The sequence below is a fragment of the Bombina bombina genome, chromosome 11 (genome assembly GCF_027579735.1).
Source record: "Bombina bombina isolate aBomBom1 chromosome 11, aBomBom1.pri, whole genome shotgun sequence".
NCBI lineage: Eukaryota > Metazoa > Chordata > Amphibia > Anura > Bombinatoridae > Bombina > Bombina bombina.
The window spans coordinates 47,629,011-47,645,053 of record NC_069509.1 but is presented as its reverse complement, the minus strand read 5'-3'; the positions used below and the strand labels follow the sequence as shown (position 1 = coordinate 47,645,053).

At 37.6% G+C, this 16,043-nt stretch overlaps 1 protein-coding gene across 1 annotated transcript in view; it reads right to left on the bottom strand.

Annotated features, from left to right (window-relative positions):
* PRKCB (protein kinase C beta) overlaps window positions 1-16,043 on the bottom strand; it is a 440,365-nt gene that overhangs the window by 90,213 nt on the left and 334,109 nt on the right. The window contains 1 exon segment of the mRNA XM_053694189.1: window positions 12,335-12,481. Within this exon segment, the coding sequence (XP_053550164.1) occupies window positions 12,335-12,481 (147 nt within the window).

The window sequence follows — 16,043 nt, the reverse complement described above, 5'->3', positions numbered from 1 at the left end:
GACATTTTTTGGGGTTTCAACTCCCTTTAATATAAAAAGTGACTTTTAAGATTGATTTGCAGAGTTTCATGGAAGACTTACAGAAAGATTTTTAGCTTGCTCAGGAAAATCTTGCAACTAACTGTAAAAGGGAAAAAATAATTGGATTTTTTTTTACTATTGCACAATTGTTTGCAGATGACTATGTGCTTAACCCATGTAAAGGTTTTAACAGATCATTTGTAAGAATTCACATTTTAAGGAAATGAACTATTTAGAATGAATAGAGAAATATTTATAATTCTAGAATTATAAATGTAATAGCCAATACATCTAATGTTGCATGTTTAAAGAGACATAAATGTATTTTTCCAGGACTACTTAGTCCCAGCACAATATAAAGCAATACTTGGATTATAAAAATCTTACAAATTTTCTGCATAATTTTAATCTTGACCATGACACGTGGTTCCAGATTCTGCCTTATAAGACGTTAAAGGGACATGAAACCCACATTTTTTCTTTCATGATTCAGACAGATCATGTGATTTTAAACAGCTTTTCAATTTCCTTGTACTATCTAATTTGCTTCATTCTCTTGGTATCCTTAGTTGAAAAGCATAACCTAGTTAGGCCCAGGAGCTAGCTGCCGATTGGTGGCTGCACATAAATGCAACTTGTCATTAGTTAACCAGATGTGTTTAGCTAGCTCCCAGTACTGCATTGCTGCCCCTTCAATAAAGAATACCAAGAGAATGAAGCAAAATTGGATAATAGAAGTAAATTAGAAATTTGTTTAAAACTGTATGGTCTATATGAATGATAAAAGAAACATTTTGGGTTTTGTGGCCCTTTAAAATGATTTTCCTTTTTTTTTTGTACCCTTCCCTATTTTTATATAATAGGCTAAATGATACCTAGAAAATAAAAAAGAAAGAGGCGAATTAGCATAAACGTAGACGTGTGAAACACAAATAGGCATGTGTCTTGTTACGGCGCTTTTTCTACCTGATATAATGAAAGAATAAGTCTAACGCAGGTGAGACCATGAAGCTGAATATCAGCCTGGAGTCTATAGGAACGCAATTAGCATATTTATAACCTTCTGTCTTCCATTTCCCTAGCATTAGACAAGTCTTTTAATAATCTTTTCCTTTATGTTTGCTCAATTAAAGGGGGGAATGTGGGTAGCGCAGCTTTATCCAGCCAGCTGCTGCCGCCGCACGCGTCTCTTCGACAAGGAAGATTAGGTGCTTGCAGGCTCCAATACAAACGACAAGCTCCACTGATGAATTCAGTCCAGGCTTTGTCTTTCACGTTAAAAGACTTCCAATTCACAAGCAAAGAGGAAGAGCTGGTAGCTTTATTCTTCTCGCACGCAGACTGCGCAGAGCTGCTGTCAGATTAACCCCTTGAGACCAAGCAGGGGGCTGTGATACTTGAAAGCAATGAAAACTTAGCGTTAACGGATAGCAGTAATGAGACAATTCTATCTTTTGGTTTTATGTACTAAGATCAAAACATAGATTTGAAAAAAAAAAGAGTTTTGTGATTTCTTTTCCCTTTAGAAAGACACCAGTTATTTTTCTAATTTCTGATAAAAAATGTTTTAATCGTCTGAATTTGGAAAGAATGCGCAATTTTGTGTTTTTATCCCTTTGCTTCTTGCTTTATCATATTCGGTTACAGTGTCAAAGATGATGAAAATATGTTTATATCAAGTAGCCTTGCGCCATAAAGAACATAGCAATGCCATACTTAAATATGCCTTCAGAAATATGTATCTAGCATTCTAAAAGAAAAGAAAAAAGGTCCAATCGCTTGTTTCAAGGGACACGATAGATAAAACGGAAAAGTTTATGATGTTCATTTCGGATTTCAATAGAAACATTTTTTGCAATACACGTTTATTAGCAAAACTTCTTCTAGTACTAACAGCTATTACTGTTTCAAAGGTATATGCACAAATGCAGCACATGCGCGCTGCTGCACGCCCATCACAACATTGCACCTGTTCAAGGTATATGACACAGTCAAAAAAAAAAAGTTTACAGCAATAAAAAGATCGTTATAAAATATTAATATTTTTAATTACAAACTATTTATCAATTTTGTGCCATTTTTCGTGTAATTGGCAATTGAAATTAAAGGGATACTAAACCAACTTTCTAATTTACTACTATTATCAATTTTCTTTGTTCTCTTGCTATGTTTATTGAAAAGCAGGAATGCAAAGCTTGGGACCTGGCCCATTTTTGCTTCAGCACCTGGGTTGCGCTTGTATTTTGGGCAGATTTATAAAATTAACCAGAGATCTGATCTCTGGTTAATTTTATAAGCGCTAATTGCTACGCGAGCTCGTGATAGCGATTACCAGCCACTTGTAATGCACGATAATTCTGTGCTCCACTTGTAATCTGGCCCAATATGTTTAAAATAGATATATTTGTTTTGCTTAGGCCATGTATTGCACTGTTTAATAGTCCTTTCAGAGAGCCAGCAGCGATGTGTATTGTGTCAGTGATAACAACCACTGGCTCTCTGAGTGCATGGGGTATATGCAGCATATGTATGTATGCCCCCAAAAACAAACAATGTATTTTCTACTAGAAACATATTTTAGCTAATACAAGTATAATGCAAAAAGAATTAAATTCCAAACTGAAATAAACTCCAGATGATCTTGATCTTTTGGAAGTTATCCCCAAGTGTTACCGTTTGACCCACTTCTTAACTAAATAGAGTGCCGTGCACACAGACAGACAGATAGATGATAAATATTTCTGTATTCTATTATTCATCAGTGATGGAAAACCTCCTAACACATGGGCACGCAGAGCAATATTTTAAAAGCCTTAAAAGCCACATATAAATGTATGACTATCAGATACACAAATAATATGTTTTCTAAAAACATCCAGTTTCACAGAGCCGGGAATAGGAATGGTGACAAGGTACCCTCTGTCTTTTGAGTTGTGCCCACCCACCAGAAACCCCCAAAGCCCTTGGTTTTACTGGGGCCACAAAAACTATGGCTCACATTCTTAGCTCTCCTTTTTCCCAGGGGCCACCAGCTGCCCCCCCCCCCGCTTTATATAATCTTGTCTCTATTCCAGTGCTACAGACTTTGTTCATCTGACATTAAGATAATGCAGACATTTGTACTGATTTACTTTACAGGGCATCACGTGGGAACATCAGAGTGTCATGTACTGCTACAGACATCTCTAAATGACTTTATTTACAAGGAAAGCGAATCACAATGTTTATATTATGTTGTTGGCACAGAAGGAACCTCTCGTTTTCATATGCTGCTTTCTTCATTCTGTGCTGCTGACATTTGAAGCACTTAAGGGTCTGTATACAAATGCAACACTGGACCTTGGCCAGCCTGTCTGCCAGTGCCCACGTAGTGTTTCTTCGCAGTCTGTTCAGGGGAAAATAAATCCCAGCTGGCAGAGATGGCACAACAAAAGCTAATTCTGGCTGGATCTACTCTTTGTTATCCAAATTTTAAAGACCCATTTTTATTTGAGTTGAGATAGATTAATAACAACTCCTCTTTACTATATCAAGCTGGAACTGGTTTTAAAATAGTCACTAGTTCACCAACAGGTGTTTCCTGACCTAGGCCAACTAGGTATGTGCCTAGGGCAGCAGATTTTATTGGGAGCAGCCTACTCCTAGGGTTTCCGAATGTTTTAATTTTGTAACTAAGAAATGATCCATAGTTATCTAGTGAGGGCACACAAGACTTGCATGTGTCCTTGGTATCTTCTTGTGAGAAATATACAAAATGATTATAAACTAAAATTTACGGGGGTGGGGCTTAATTGGGAGCACAAAACCAAATACACCACTGATGTGCACACTTACCGTGCTTGGTACAATCTGCAGACACAATGGTACAAGAAGAGAATATTCTCTTTGATGCGCTAAATCTCATCACCATGGAGAGAAATCCCACAACATCTTTATGATTTTTTTACACCTTATACTGTAATACAGGAGTCTCTCCTTCACATACAGAACCCTTCATAGCATGATAAACATCTCTTAGACCCCATGTACTAAGCAGCGAGCGGACAGGCTTCTCAACTTGAGAAGTTGTCTGCTCGCCCTTCACTACATACGGGCAGGATCCACTGCCCGTATGTATCCTTACGCGCTCAAGTGAGGGTGTAAAGCCCGCTCTTTCTCTAACGCAACCAATCGCGTAAGAGAAAGGAAAGTCACGAGAGCGATGATTTCCCCCTTGGCGATTTCCCCTCAGGCCCTTTGCTCCTGATGATCTAAACTTCATCAGATCAGATGTGGTTTTTCTCAGGGGCTGCCCTGGTGGAATTATTATAAAAAGTGGGCAGTCCTTGCGAGCGGCGAGATGTCTCCTATTGAAAGTAATGGAACTCGCTGGAAAGGGAAACTTCACTGTGTAGGGCGAAGCTAGCAGTGGGCGCACTTTAAAAATGAAATCCTGCAGCCAATAAAAATCACATTACGCTGCATCTTACAATCACCTATATGTTTATATGCATGTGTTTTTAGGGTATTAAGTATTTTGAGAAAAGCAAGCTACCTATTAGTTTGCAAGAAAAATCTGTGAGATCTGTACTGCAAACATCTTTACAGAATTACAAAGGGATTAGAGACCCAATTTTATATACGCCCAATGAACACCCATGTTCCGCCTATTTTAATAAAAAAAAAAAAACAATTGTGCTTTGTATTTTGTTCTTATTAAGTACACATTTTTAAGTCATTTTTACATATCCATTGTACTTAAATTACGATTTATGCTATTTAATATGATTTATACCTGTGTAATTTACATTCAAATTTACGATTCTGAAAAAAACTATTTTTGCAGTATACGCTACTTAACGAGACACACTGTTTTCAGGGTAAGAAGTAGCTTTAGATCATTACACTAGGGAAATAGAAGGACTGGTGAACATTCTTTAATAATCTCGCCAGCCCAGAGACCTTTAGAGCATCGGCCTTAAGTGTTTTAGCACTTGCGCTCTTCTGATGTACTCAGTCATGTGACCATTACTATATCGCTATGTTAAATTCTTATTCTGCGTTACACAATAGGACAATGCTTTAAAAATAATAAATATAGTAATTACTCTGACTACCTGATTTTCAAATTCCCATCTGACCAGTGAAAGCATTGCTTCAAATTATAGCTGCAAAATGACACATAAAAAAATTACCTATAATAGAAAATGATCTACAAAACTAGTAGGCTGTAAAGTTTCAGCCCCTTTGAGAGAATATTTAAAAGAAACATTATTATATTTTAAAAAGGAATTAACTTTTATGTCCTCTTCGCCAATCCAGAAATCTAGGGAAAATAATGATATTAAATAAAAATAAAATAACTGGTTTTATTAAATAAAAAAAAAGAAAAGAAAAATGAATGTGTATAGGCCACAGGTAAAAATACCCAAAGATTTCAATCCAATGTCTTTTTGATTGACAGGAAAATGAGTGATTCACAAGAGCATACAGTCTGCTACAACCTTAAAATAAAATGAAAAAAAAAAAAAAAAAAAAAAAGGTATAACAAGCTAATTCCCCCCCCCCCCAACAATTGCGTACCGATGACCCGGTTTCACTATATATTGGGTCAGATTACAAGTGGAGCTCTATTTAACGCTCCCACTAGAGAGTTAACTGCGCTATAAGGTTGCACTCGTATTATGAGTTGAAAGTAAACTGTTTTTGTTCTTGCGCTAACCCGACAAGCGCAAAAGTCTGAACTTAGAATATAACGTGTGCGTTAAAGTATTCCTCTATAGAAGTCAACGGAGCAAAAAAAGTGGGGAAAAACCTAAAACTTATATATAAACATTGAAATGTGAAATATTTACAGTAAATACACAGTATAACACTTTATTAAATATGAATACTGCATAAATATGTTTTTTCATATTTTCATCTACGTAACTGCAAAGGGCTACAATGCACTTATATATATTTCTATATATGCGTACATATGTATTTATGTGTTTATATGTGTGTATATATGTCTGTAAATACATATACACCATAGGGGATATATTGTAGAAACTTTCTACAACCGAGTAGAAAAGGACCTCTTAACTTTAAAAGATCAAATTGCATATCAGAAACAAAATTTAAATGAAAATTAAAGAAAATCAATACAGGAACTAAAAGGGAATACTGAACTTGTGATTAGGAAAGCAGATAAAGGAGGGATGGCAGTAGTCATGGATCGTGGTCAGTATATAGCTGAAGGTTTACGGCAGCTTACTAATCTTGATGAGTACACTGTGCTTAAAAGGGACCCTACTCCTATGTTTCGAGCAGAACTGGAACAAATCCTTGATGAGGGGATGGAACAGGGGTTTCTAGATAGAAGCACGTTGAACAATCTATTACCAGACCATCCTAAGATCCCCCTGTTCCATCATCTCCCAAAAGTCCATAAATCCCTGGACAACATAAAGGGGCGGCCCATTGTTAGTGGGGTAGACTCCTTATTGGGGTCGACCACATTCTCCAACCGTTGGTAGTTTCTCTTCCATCACATCTCAGAGATACCAAGCATGTCCTGCAAGTGACCAAAGAGTTACATTGGACAGAAGGTTCCAGATGGCTCACTGTGGATGCCATTTCCCTTTATTCAAGCATCCCCCACAACAAGGGTCTTTAGGCCATCTGTTTCTTTCTGGAGCATCACACTGATTTCACTGAAGATTTCAGTGTGTACCTAATTAAGGTTTTGGGCTTTTTACTTACAAAATTTCTTTTTGTTTGAGGAGGTGTACTATCTCCAGAGACGTGGAACAGCAATGAAGGCTAAATTTGCCCCGTCATTTGCAAATTTATTCAAGTTTTTCCACGGGATAGTTACCCTTACAGACACTATATATCGCTGTATAAACGATATATAGATGATTTGTTGTTTATATGGGTAGGCCCTGAGGATCTGATTGATCCCTTTGTTTCCTACCTTAATAACAACAAAATTGGTCTTGGATTTACTTTTGAACACCATTCCAAGTTTATTAATTATTTGGATCTTACACTTGAAGGCATGAATGATGGGTCAATTAAAGTGAAGGTAACGTTTGACATTATGGAAGATAACCTAGCATTTATCTATATGTCACTAGTCTAGTCGCTAAGTTTTTTTTCTGCTTACTTCAATATTTTCCAAACAAAATTATATGTCAAAATCCCTACCGCTTATCTCACGACTCCTCCCAAGCACTACTTCCATCTTTTTATCTTGCTGACTACTTCAGCTGTCCCGCCCGCTCTGTTTCTGAAATGCGCGTTCACACTACAGTATCTAACTGCACATGTGCTAATCGCTGAGGCTGCAAACCACTGCGCAGGTCACCGACAAACACTATTTCAAACTGCGCTTCTAAAGGTAACATAGAATTGTATGAATACTCTCTGTATCCAAGCACTCCGTAGCAAGCAGATGATGTATGAAAGGATGCTTACTTGGAAGTAACACGCATGCGCAAAATGGGAGCGCGCTTTGTCATCAGCAAGCAGTAAAGTACTTAAAGAGAGCATGCGTAGACTAAAAGGGCGGATGACGCGGAGGGATGGCCGCCTAACGGCTGAGATTTCAATTGGAGCATAAAAAAACATGATCGATAGCGAAAAAAAAAGTTATATACGGGTTGTATTAGAGGATGGTAAGAAGAGCCATTCTAAAGCCGATAACTTTATCTATAGGTAACAATATTAAAAATGATGAATTAAACATATTTATTTTGCATCCCTAATGCTATGCTTGATAGAAGTAGAGGTAACTTTACCTTCACTTTAAAACAACTGTTTAAAGAAAACCAATCTCAGGAAATGCAGTATTGTATGGTACGAGATGTCACCCAAAACATGTTCCTTTAGCCATAGCCAAGGGAGAATTTATCAGGCTTAAAAGGAACTGTTCAGATTGTGATGATTTCAAAAGGCTCTCTCTTGATCTCGAACACAGACTTAAAAAGAGGAGATATCCTCATAAAGTAATTCAGAAAGCCAGACAGTCAGTGTCATGTAGGTCAAGAGAGAGTCTTTTGGAACTGAAATTAAGAAATAAGGAGAATTTTGAAGGAATAACTTTTGTTACGGGACATAGTGCACAATATGAACAGATATGTAACATAATTTGGAATAATTTCCAATTATTAAAAGCGGATGACAAACTTGAGGAAAAAGTTAAAAAGGGTTTAAGGTGCTCTTATAGGAAAAGCCCTACTTTGGGTACAATCTTATCCCCAACACTTCTTCCCAATAAAGCGAACCAACAAAGTTCTTGGTTGAGACATAAGGGCATGTTTAAATGTGGCCATCAGAAGTGCCCTGTGATCATGTAAGAGTTACAACCACCTTTTCTAGTAGTGTGACACAAAAAGTTTATGAGATTGGTTCATGCATGAACTGTACTTCTAAATATGTGATCTACGTGATAGAATGTACACATTGCAAAATTCAATATGTTGGACTTACATCTCGAGATGTGAATACAAGAATTAGGGAACATCTCTCCTCGTTCAATATCACAAGATCTACCACTCCAGTGGTTCAACACTTTGGTGTCTACCATAAGGGTGAACTTAAGTCATTGTCATGGTATGCAATTGAGAGAGTCTGTAGACCCAAAACAGGTGGAGATATTGACAGCCTACTGGCTAAGTGAGAAGCCTTTTGGATTTTTACCCTGGGTACTCGGATACCAAGGGGGTTAAATTCCAGATATGATGTCATGAATATCTGGGAGTAACTTCCTCTGTATTCTATATTCATTAATTATGACTTATCAAGTCTGATATACATTTTAAGTCCATGATTACATTATTATGTACCCATAGTCTATTTCCAGTCTCTCAGAGGTGCTCATATACTTATATGTGATATCTTTATAGGACTTGTTTTCCGTAGGGTATTCCACAATCTAGCAACATCTTATATTATTTCATTTAATTTATTTTTTATACATATTACAATATTAAGATGTTGTGATAACCCCAAATTTGTATTTCCTTTGTTTTATTTCATTATTTTTTGTAATTAATCGTTTTCCACTTTTTGGATGAAATATGCTGCAAAGGGCTAGGTCACATGTTTAGAATAAACATAGGTATTTGGTGTATTTATCTTTGTATGTTAAAAGGTATAGGTTAATTTAGGTAGTTACAGTAGTCTGTCTTTAATTAATTTTAACACATATGTTGCCCAGCAATACTGCTTCATAAATTTATAGATCTATCTTAGTGATACTGTTTTGATAACTTAATGTGTCTCTAGCAGGATTGTCTAGGTGCGTGTTAATCTCTTTAGGGGAGTGCAATTAAGACTTTTTACTGTTTATTATCATTGACTCACATTAGTAGGTGTGTATCTTATTCAACCAATAACTGCCGTTGTTGGTCTTTTTAAACAGGTGTAACACTTAGCACTTTATGCTATGACTACGGCCACTTAGGCTGAAACGCGTAAGCACTGTGCTACACCACTTGTGAATGTGATTCGATTTTATGTGGTTCATCCTCCTCGTTGAACTTTGTGCTTTTTAAATGATTTACAATAAAGAACATTGGATTTTAAAGTGTTGCGGATCATCCCTTCTTTGTATGCTGTAAATACATACAGTTGTGCTCATAAGTCTGCATACCCTGGCAGAATTTATGATTTCTTGGCCATTTTTCAGAGAATATGAATGATAACACAAAAACGTTTCTTTCACTCATGGTTAGTGTTTGGCTGAAGCCATTTATTATCAATTAACTGTGTTTACTCTTTTTGAATCATAATGACAACAGAAACTACCCAAATGACGCTGATCAAAAGTTTACATACCCTGGTGATTTTGGCCTGATAACATGCACACAAGTTGACACAAATGGGTTTGAATTGCTATTAAAAGGTAACCATCCTCATCTGTGATCTGTTTGCTAATGTGTGTATGTGTACATATGTATTTATATGTGTATATACAGTTGTGCTCATAAGTTTACATACCCTGGCAGAATTTATGATTTCTTGGCCATTTTTCAGAGAATATGAATGATAACACAAAAACTTTTCTTTCACTCATGGTTAGTGTTTGGCTGAAACCATTTATTATCAATCAACTGTGTTTACTTTTTTAAAATCATAATGACAACAGAAACTACCCAAATGACGCTGATCAAAAGTTTACATACCCTGATGATTTTGGCCTGATAACATGCACACAAGTTGACACAAATGGGTTTGAATTGCTATTAAAGGTAACCATCCTCATCTGTGATCTGTTTGCTTATAATTAGTGTGTGTGTATAAAAGGTCAATGAGTTTCTAGACTCCTGACAGACCCTTGCATCTTTCATCCAGTGCTGCACTGACAAGTCATGGGGAAAGAAAAAGAATTGTCAAAGGATCTGTGGGAAAAAGGTAGTTGAACTGTATAAAACAGGAAAGGGATATAAAAAGATATCCAAGGAACTGAGAATGCAAACCAGCAGTGTTCAAACTCTAATCAAGAAGTAGAAAATGAGGCATTCTGTTTGATAACATACTGCATTCATCTTGCCATCAATTCTGACCAAATTTCCTGTGCCTTTGTAGCTCACACATCCCCAAAACATCAGCGATCCACCTCAGTGTTTCACAGTAGGAATGGTGTACCTTTCATCATAGGCCTTGTTGACTCCTCTCCAAATGAAGCTTTTATGGTTGTGGCCAAAAAGCTCAAATTTGGTCTCATCACTCCAAATGACTTTGTGCCAGAAGGTTTGAGGCTTGTCTCGGTTCTGTTTGGCGTATTGTAAGTGGGATACTTTGTGGCATTTGTGAAGTAATGACTTTCTTCTGGCGACTCGACCATGCAGCCCATCTTTCTTCAAGTGCCTCCTTATTGTGCATCTTGAAACAGCCACACCACATGTTCTGTATTTCACCTGAAGTTATTTGTGGGTTTGTCTTTGCATCCCGAACAATTTTCCTGGCAGTTGTGACTGAAATTTCAGTTGGTCTACCTGACCATGGTTTGATGATATATATCTTTTTATATCCCTTTCCTGTTTTATACAATTCAACTACCTTTTCCCACAGATCCTTTGACAATTCTTTTGCTTTCCCCATGACTCAGAATCCAGAATAGTCAGTGCAGCACTGAATGAAAGATGCAAGGGTCTGTCAGGAGTCCAGAAACTCATTGACCTTTTATACACACACACTAATTACAAGAAAACAGATCAAGATCACAGGTGAGGATGGTTACCTTTAATAGCCATTCAAACCCCTTTGTGTCAACTTTTGTGCATGTTATCAGGCCAAAATCACCAGGGTATGTAAACTTTTGATCAGGGTTATTTGGGTAGTTTCTGTTGTCATTATGATTTAAAAAAAGTAAACACAGTTGATTGATAATAAATGGCTTCAGCCAAACACTAACCATGAGTTCTGCCAGGGTATGTAAACTTATGAGCACAACTGTATATACACATATAAATACATATGTACACATACACACATTATATATATATACACATACACATCCATCTTTATAGATGTATAAGTATGTATCTCTAGGTTTAAGCCCTTTGGCTGCCTTTTTTCTCTCTCTAGCACCTGAGACTTTATATATTTGACCCTTTATAACTTTTGTGTGCATATTTTTTTAAGAATAATTTTTATTAGATGGTGTTCTTATCATTCAAGTGCAAATGTTTACGCTCCACTTGTAATCTGGCCCATTATCTGTAAAAATAAAAATATGGGTTGTTTGTCCCTTTAATAAATCTTTATAATATTAAAGGGACATAACACTCATGGGCTAAATTACTTGAAACTGATGCAGCATAACTGTAAAAAGCTGACATGAAAATATCACCTGAGCATCTTTAGGTAAAAAAGGAAGATATTTTACCTCACAATTTCTCACCAAAGTAAGTGCTTTGTGAACAATTATATTTCAGCTGCTGTCCAGCTGCACGTTGGGGGGGGGGGGGGGGGCAAAAAGAATTGCCAATCAGCATCAGCAGTTTTACTGAAATCTCGTGAGACTTCATAATAAATTTCCTTAACCTGAATAGGGAAATAACATGGCTGTGCGCCTGCACATGCCAGACGCACACTCCCTTTCAAGTCCTGGGACTAGCATTGTGATTGGCTGCTTAAAGCCTCTTTACAGTGGGGTGTGAATATTTAGGAAATTTTGAGGTAAAATATCTTCATTTTTTACATAGAGATGTTCAGGTGACATTTTCTAGTCAGCTTTTTATAGCTATCAGTTTCAAGTGCTTCAACATTTGGCCATCATATCCCTTTAAGTATTAATCTTTATCAATGTAAGACCATAGGAGAAGCCACATGTACCCACCTTTCCAAAGCTCCCTTTGCCCAGCACTTTCAAGAAATTAAAATCTGTCACTCTGACTCTGTCCCGGTTCCCATTGTTGTCAATTTTCGGTACAGGATTTGCCGCCTTTTCTTCTGCCGCTTTAGAACCGGGTCCAATTTTCGCTCTCTGTAAGAGAAACAACCATCAATGAGAGATCAGTTACATGGACCATTCAATAGCACACAATATGCTACACGTCACGTTAATAGCTACTACGCCCTGCTCATACCGTTAGGAAATTACAATGTTAGTCTGTGCAGCATCACTACCAAAAGCGCAATTTTCCCGACAACAATGACAGTTATTGGATTAGAAATCCCCAGGTATATGTAATTTTCCAAAGTTGTATTTCACACCAGCTGCCAGAGACAACTTGTTCCGCAGTTTTATCAGCCCACATATAAAGAGATATCAGTGTTAAATAGAAAGGGCAGAAAATCATTGGTTTGGAACACGAGAAGATCTTATTTTCCTTATATCTCCTTTTACACAAATAGGGTCAAAACAAAATAAGTATAGTATCATTTTCTTTCATTTACACACATAGTGCTCTATAGCTTAGTGGTCATCGATACACTTTTAGGAAGGCCAAAATGTTACTGTCATTAAAAAGTCTGCATATTTGTATATTTGCTTGAAAGCCACGCACATTGTTTGCATTTGCTTGTAAACCACGTGAACGTTTATATTTTGTCATTTAAGCAGGTTAGTTACAAATGTTTAAAAAACAAATATGGGAAATTGCACCTTTTAACTACGGTTATATGTAATTGCTGCAGAGTGGTTCTCGGATGTGAACTCAGCGCTATAAAACACACAAGGACACTTCTATGTGCGTCTCTTGGCTGTTCTTTTCCCATAGCATACAACCGATTTAGGGCTAGATTATGATTGGAGCACAAAATATCGCTTATGCGAGGGCAATATTTGCTATCCACTATATAGCAGCGCACGCAAATTGCTGGGAAGCTTTGCGCTAATGAGAACGTGCTTCTATAGGCTCCAATGGCATGAAAACCTAGCTCAGCAAAGGTGGTAATTCGCACAGCAATGGGCAGCAAAGGTTAAATATAAATGTTGTGACAGAAAGTCTGGTTTGGTGATAGAGGGAGTATATATTAGACCAAGTTTAATACATTTCACTTTACCATTTTGCTAAGAAACCCCAGGGAAGTGATTAGTGTTTTTTTAGTTGTGAATACCTTACAGCTGTTAAAGACAATTAAACTCTGGTGTGGCTCATGATTACTGCTCCTAGGGTTTAAAAGGGAAGCATTTCTCTAGCTAAGTAGATTACAGCCAGGCAGGAGGCCTGATATGTTGTGAAAAATATGATGTACTAAACGTTTTGCTGGATCTCTGTTTGCTGTTACATTCTGTAAAGGACATTTGTATTGCTGCAGACAATGCAGACAGAGATTTGCTGTTTTGGAAGCTTGTGCAAAGACTGAATCTGTTCCTTTTGCCTTACCTGTGAATAAACTGTATGCTGCTGTTAAAGTCACCTTGCTATTTTGGAAGAAAATAAAGTTTTGAAAACTTTAACTGCATTGTCCTCTATTGCATTTAAACCCTAGAATACAGTGGTTACCAAAGGTTCTTGTTACAATGTATATAAATATATACATATATATTTATGTGTTTTATATGTGTATATACATCATCATATACATACACTCACCGGCCACTTTATTAGGTACAGCTGTTCAATTGCTTGGTAACACAAATTGCTAATCAGCCAATCACATGGCAGCAACTCAAAGCATTTAGGCATCTAGACGTGGTGAAGATGACTTGTTGAAGTTCAAACCGAGCATCAGAATGGGGAAGAATGGGGATTTAAGTGACTTTGAACGTGGCATGGTTGTTGGTGCCAGACGGGCTGGTCTGAGTATTTCAAAAACTTCTGATCTACTGGGATTTTCATTCACAACCATATCTAGGGTTTATGGAAAATGGTCTGAAAAAGAGAAAAAATCCAGTGAGCGGCAGTTGTGTTCAAGAAAATGCCTTGTTGATCAAGAGGTCAGAGGGGAATGGGCAGACAGGTTCGATATGATAGAAAGGCAACAGTAACTCAAATAACCACTCGTTACAACCAAGGTATGCAGAATACTATGTCTGAATGCACAACACATCGAACCTTGAAGCAGATGGGCTACAACAGCAGAAGACCACACCGGGTGCCTCTCCTGTCAGCTAAGAACAGGAACCTGAGGCTACAACTTGCACAGGCTCACCAAAATGGGAAAATAGAAGATTGGAAAAACGTTGCCTGGTCTGATGAGTCTCGATTTCAGCTGCGACATTCAGATGGTAGGGTCAGAATTTGGCGTAAACAACATGACAGCGTGGATCCATCCTGCCTTATATCAACGGTACAGGCTGGAGGTGGTGTAATGTTGTAGGGGATATTTTCTTGGCACACTTTGGGCCCCTTAGTATCAATTGAGCATTGTTTAAACGCCATGGCCTACTTTAGTATTGTTGCTGACCATGTCCATCCCTTTATGACTACAGTGTGCCCATCTTCTGATGGCTACCCCCAGAAGGATAATGCACCAAGTCACAAAGCTCAAATCATCTCAAACTGGTACTCCAATGGCCTCCACAGTCACCAGATCTCAATCCAATAGAGCACCTTTGGGATGTGGTGGAACGGGAGATTCGCATCATGGATGTGCAGCCGACAAATCTGCAGCAACTGCGTGATGCTATCATGTCAATATGGACCAAAATGTCTGAGGAATGTTTCCTTGTTGAATCTATGCCACAAAGAAGTAAGGCAGTTCTGAAGGTAAAAGGGGGCCCAACCTGGTACAAGCAAGGTGTACCTAATAAAGTGGCCGGTATATATTTACACACAGTTCCCCATAGACAGCAATGTAAAGGCACTTTTCAGTGCCATTTTTTTTTTAACACCCCAGATCTGCTCACTTTAACCCCTAAAAACTGCTTCATTCAGTTTTTTAAAAAAAAACAAAAGATGCTTATATTTTTTATTTTAAAAAGGCACACTACACTGTATTTTGGGGGACACTTAGGTCTGACCTCTGGTTAATTTTTTGAGCACTAATTGCTACCGCAAGCTTGCCATAGCAATAACCAGATGCTTGTAATGGCTGGTTAAATATCACGGACCAGCAAACGGGCAAATAAATTTGTGCTCCACTTGTAATCTAGCACTTAACCAGCAAGCTGATGTAGAACTTTTGTAAAGTATTGTGATACAAATTAGCCCATGCGTTTTATTTTTTTTGAATAGCAATGTCAAACATTATGCTTACAATATATCTGGGCGTGAAAAATGCACGCACCTCTTGTTTCATGCAACATTATATGCACCTCAAGCAGTGGTCTGTTATTTTTTACATTTGGCGTGATTTGAATAGCAGGTGCCCATATATCAAGCGGATTTGACAAAATGCTTGATTTTGAATAGTGCTAAATAGAGTTTTCTGATAAGTTCTTGGCCAATAAGGTCATTGATAGTCACATACTAAACCCCTAAACGCACCCTTCTTCAGGGCAGATAAGGAGATTTGGCAACACGGCAGAGTTTCTGTAATCGTCTCCAAAAGAATGTAAGTGGAAAGTGTAAGATCTTGAACAAAATGGCCTGCTCTTGCTCATTCAGAAGCTCCGCCGCGCTGAAGCGGCAGCAAAGGGCTTGCTCTGCCATGAAATT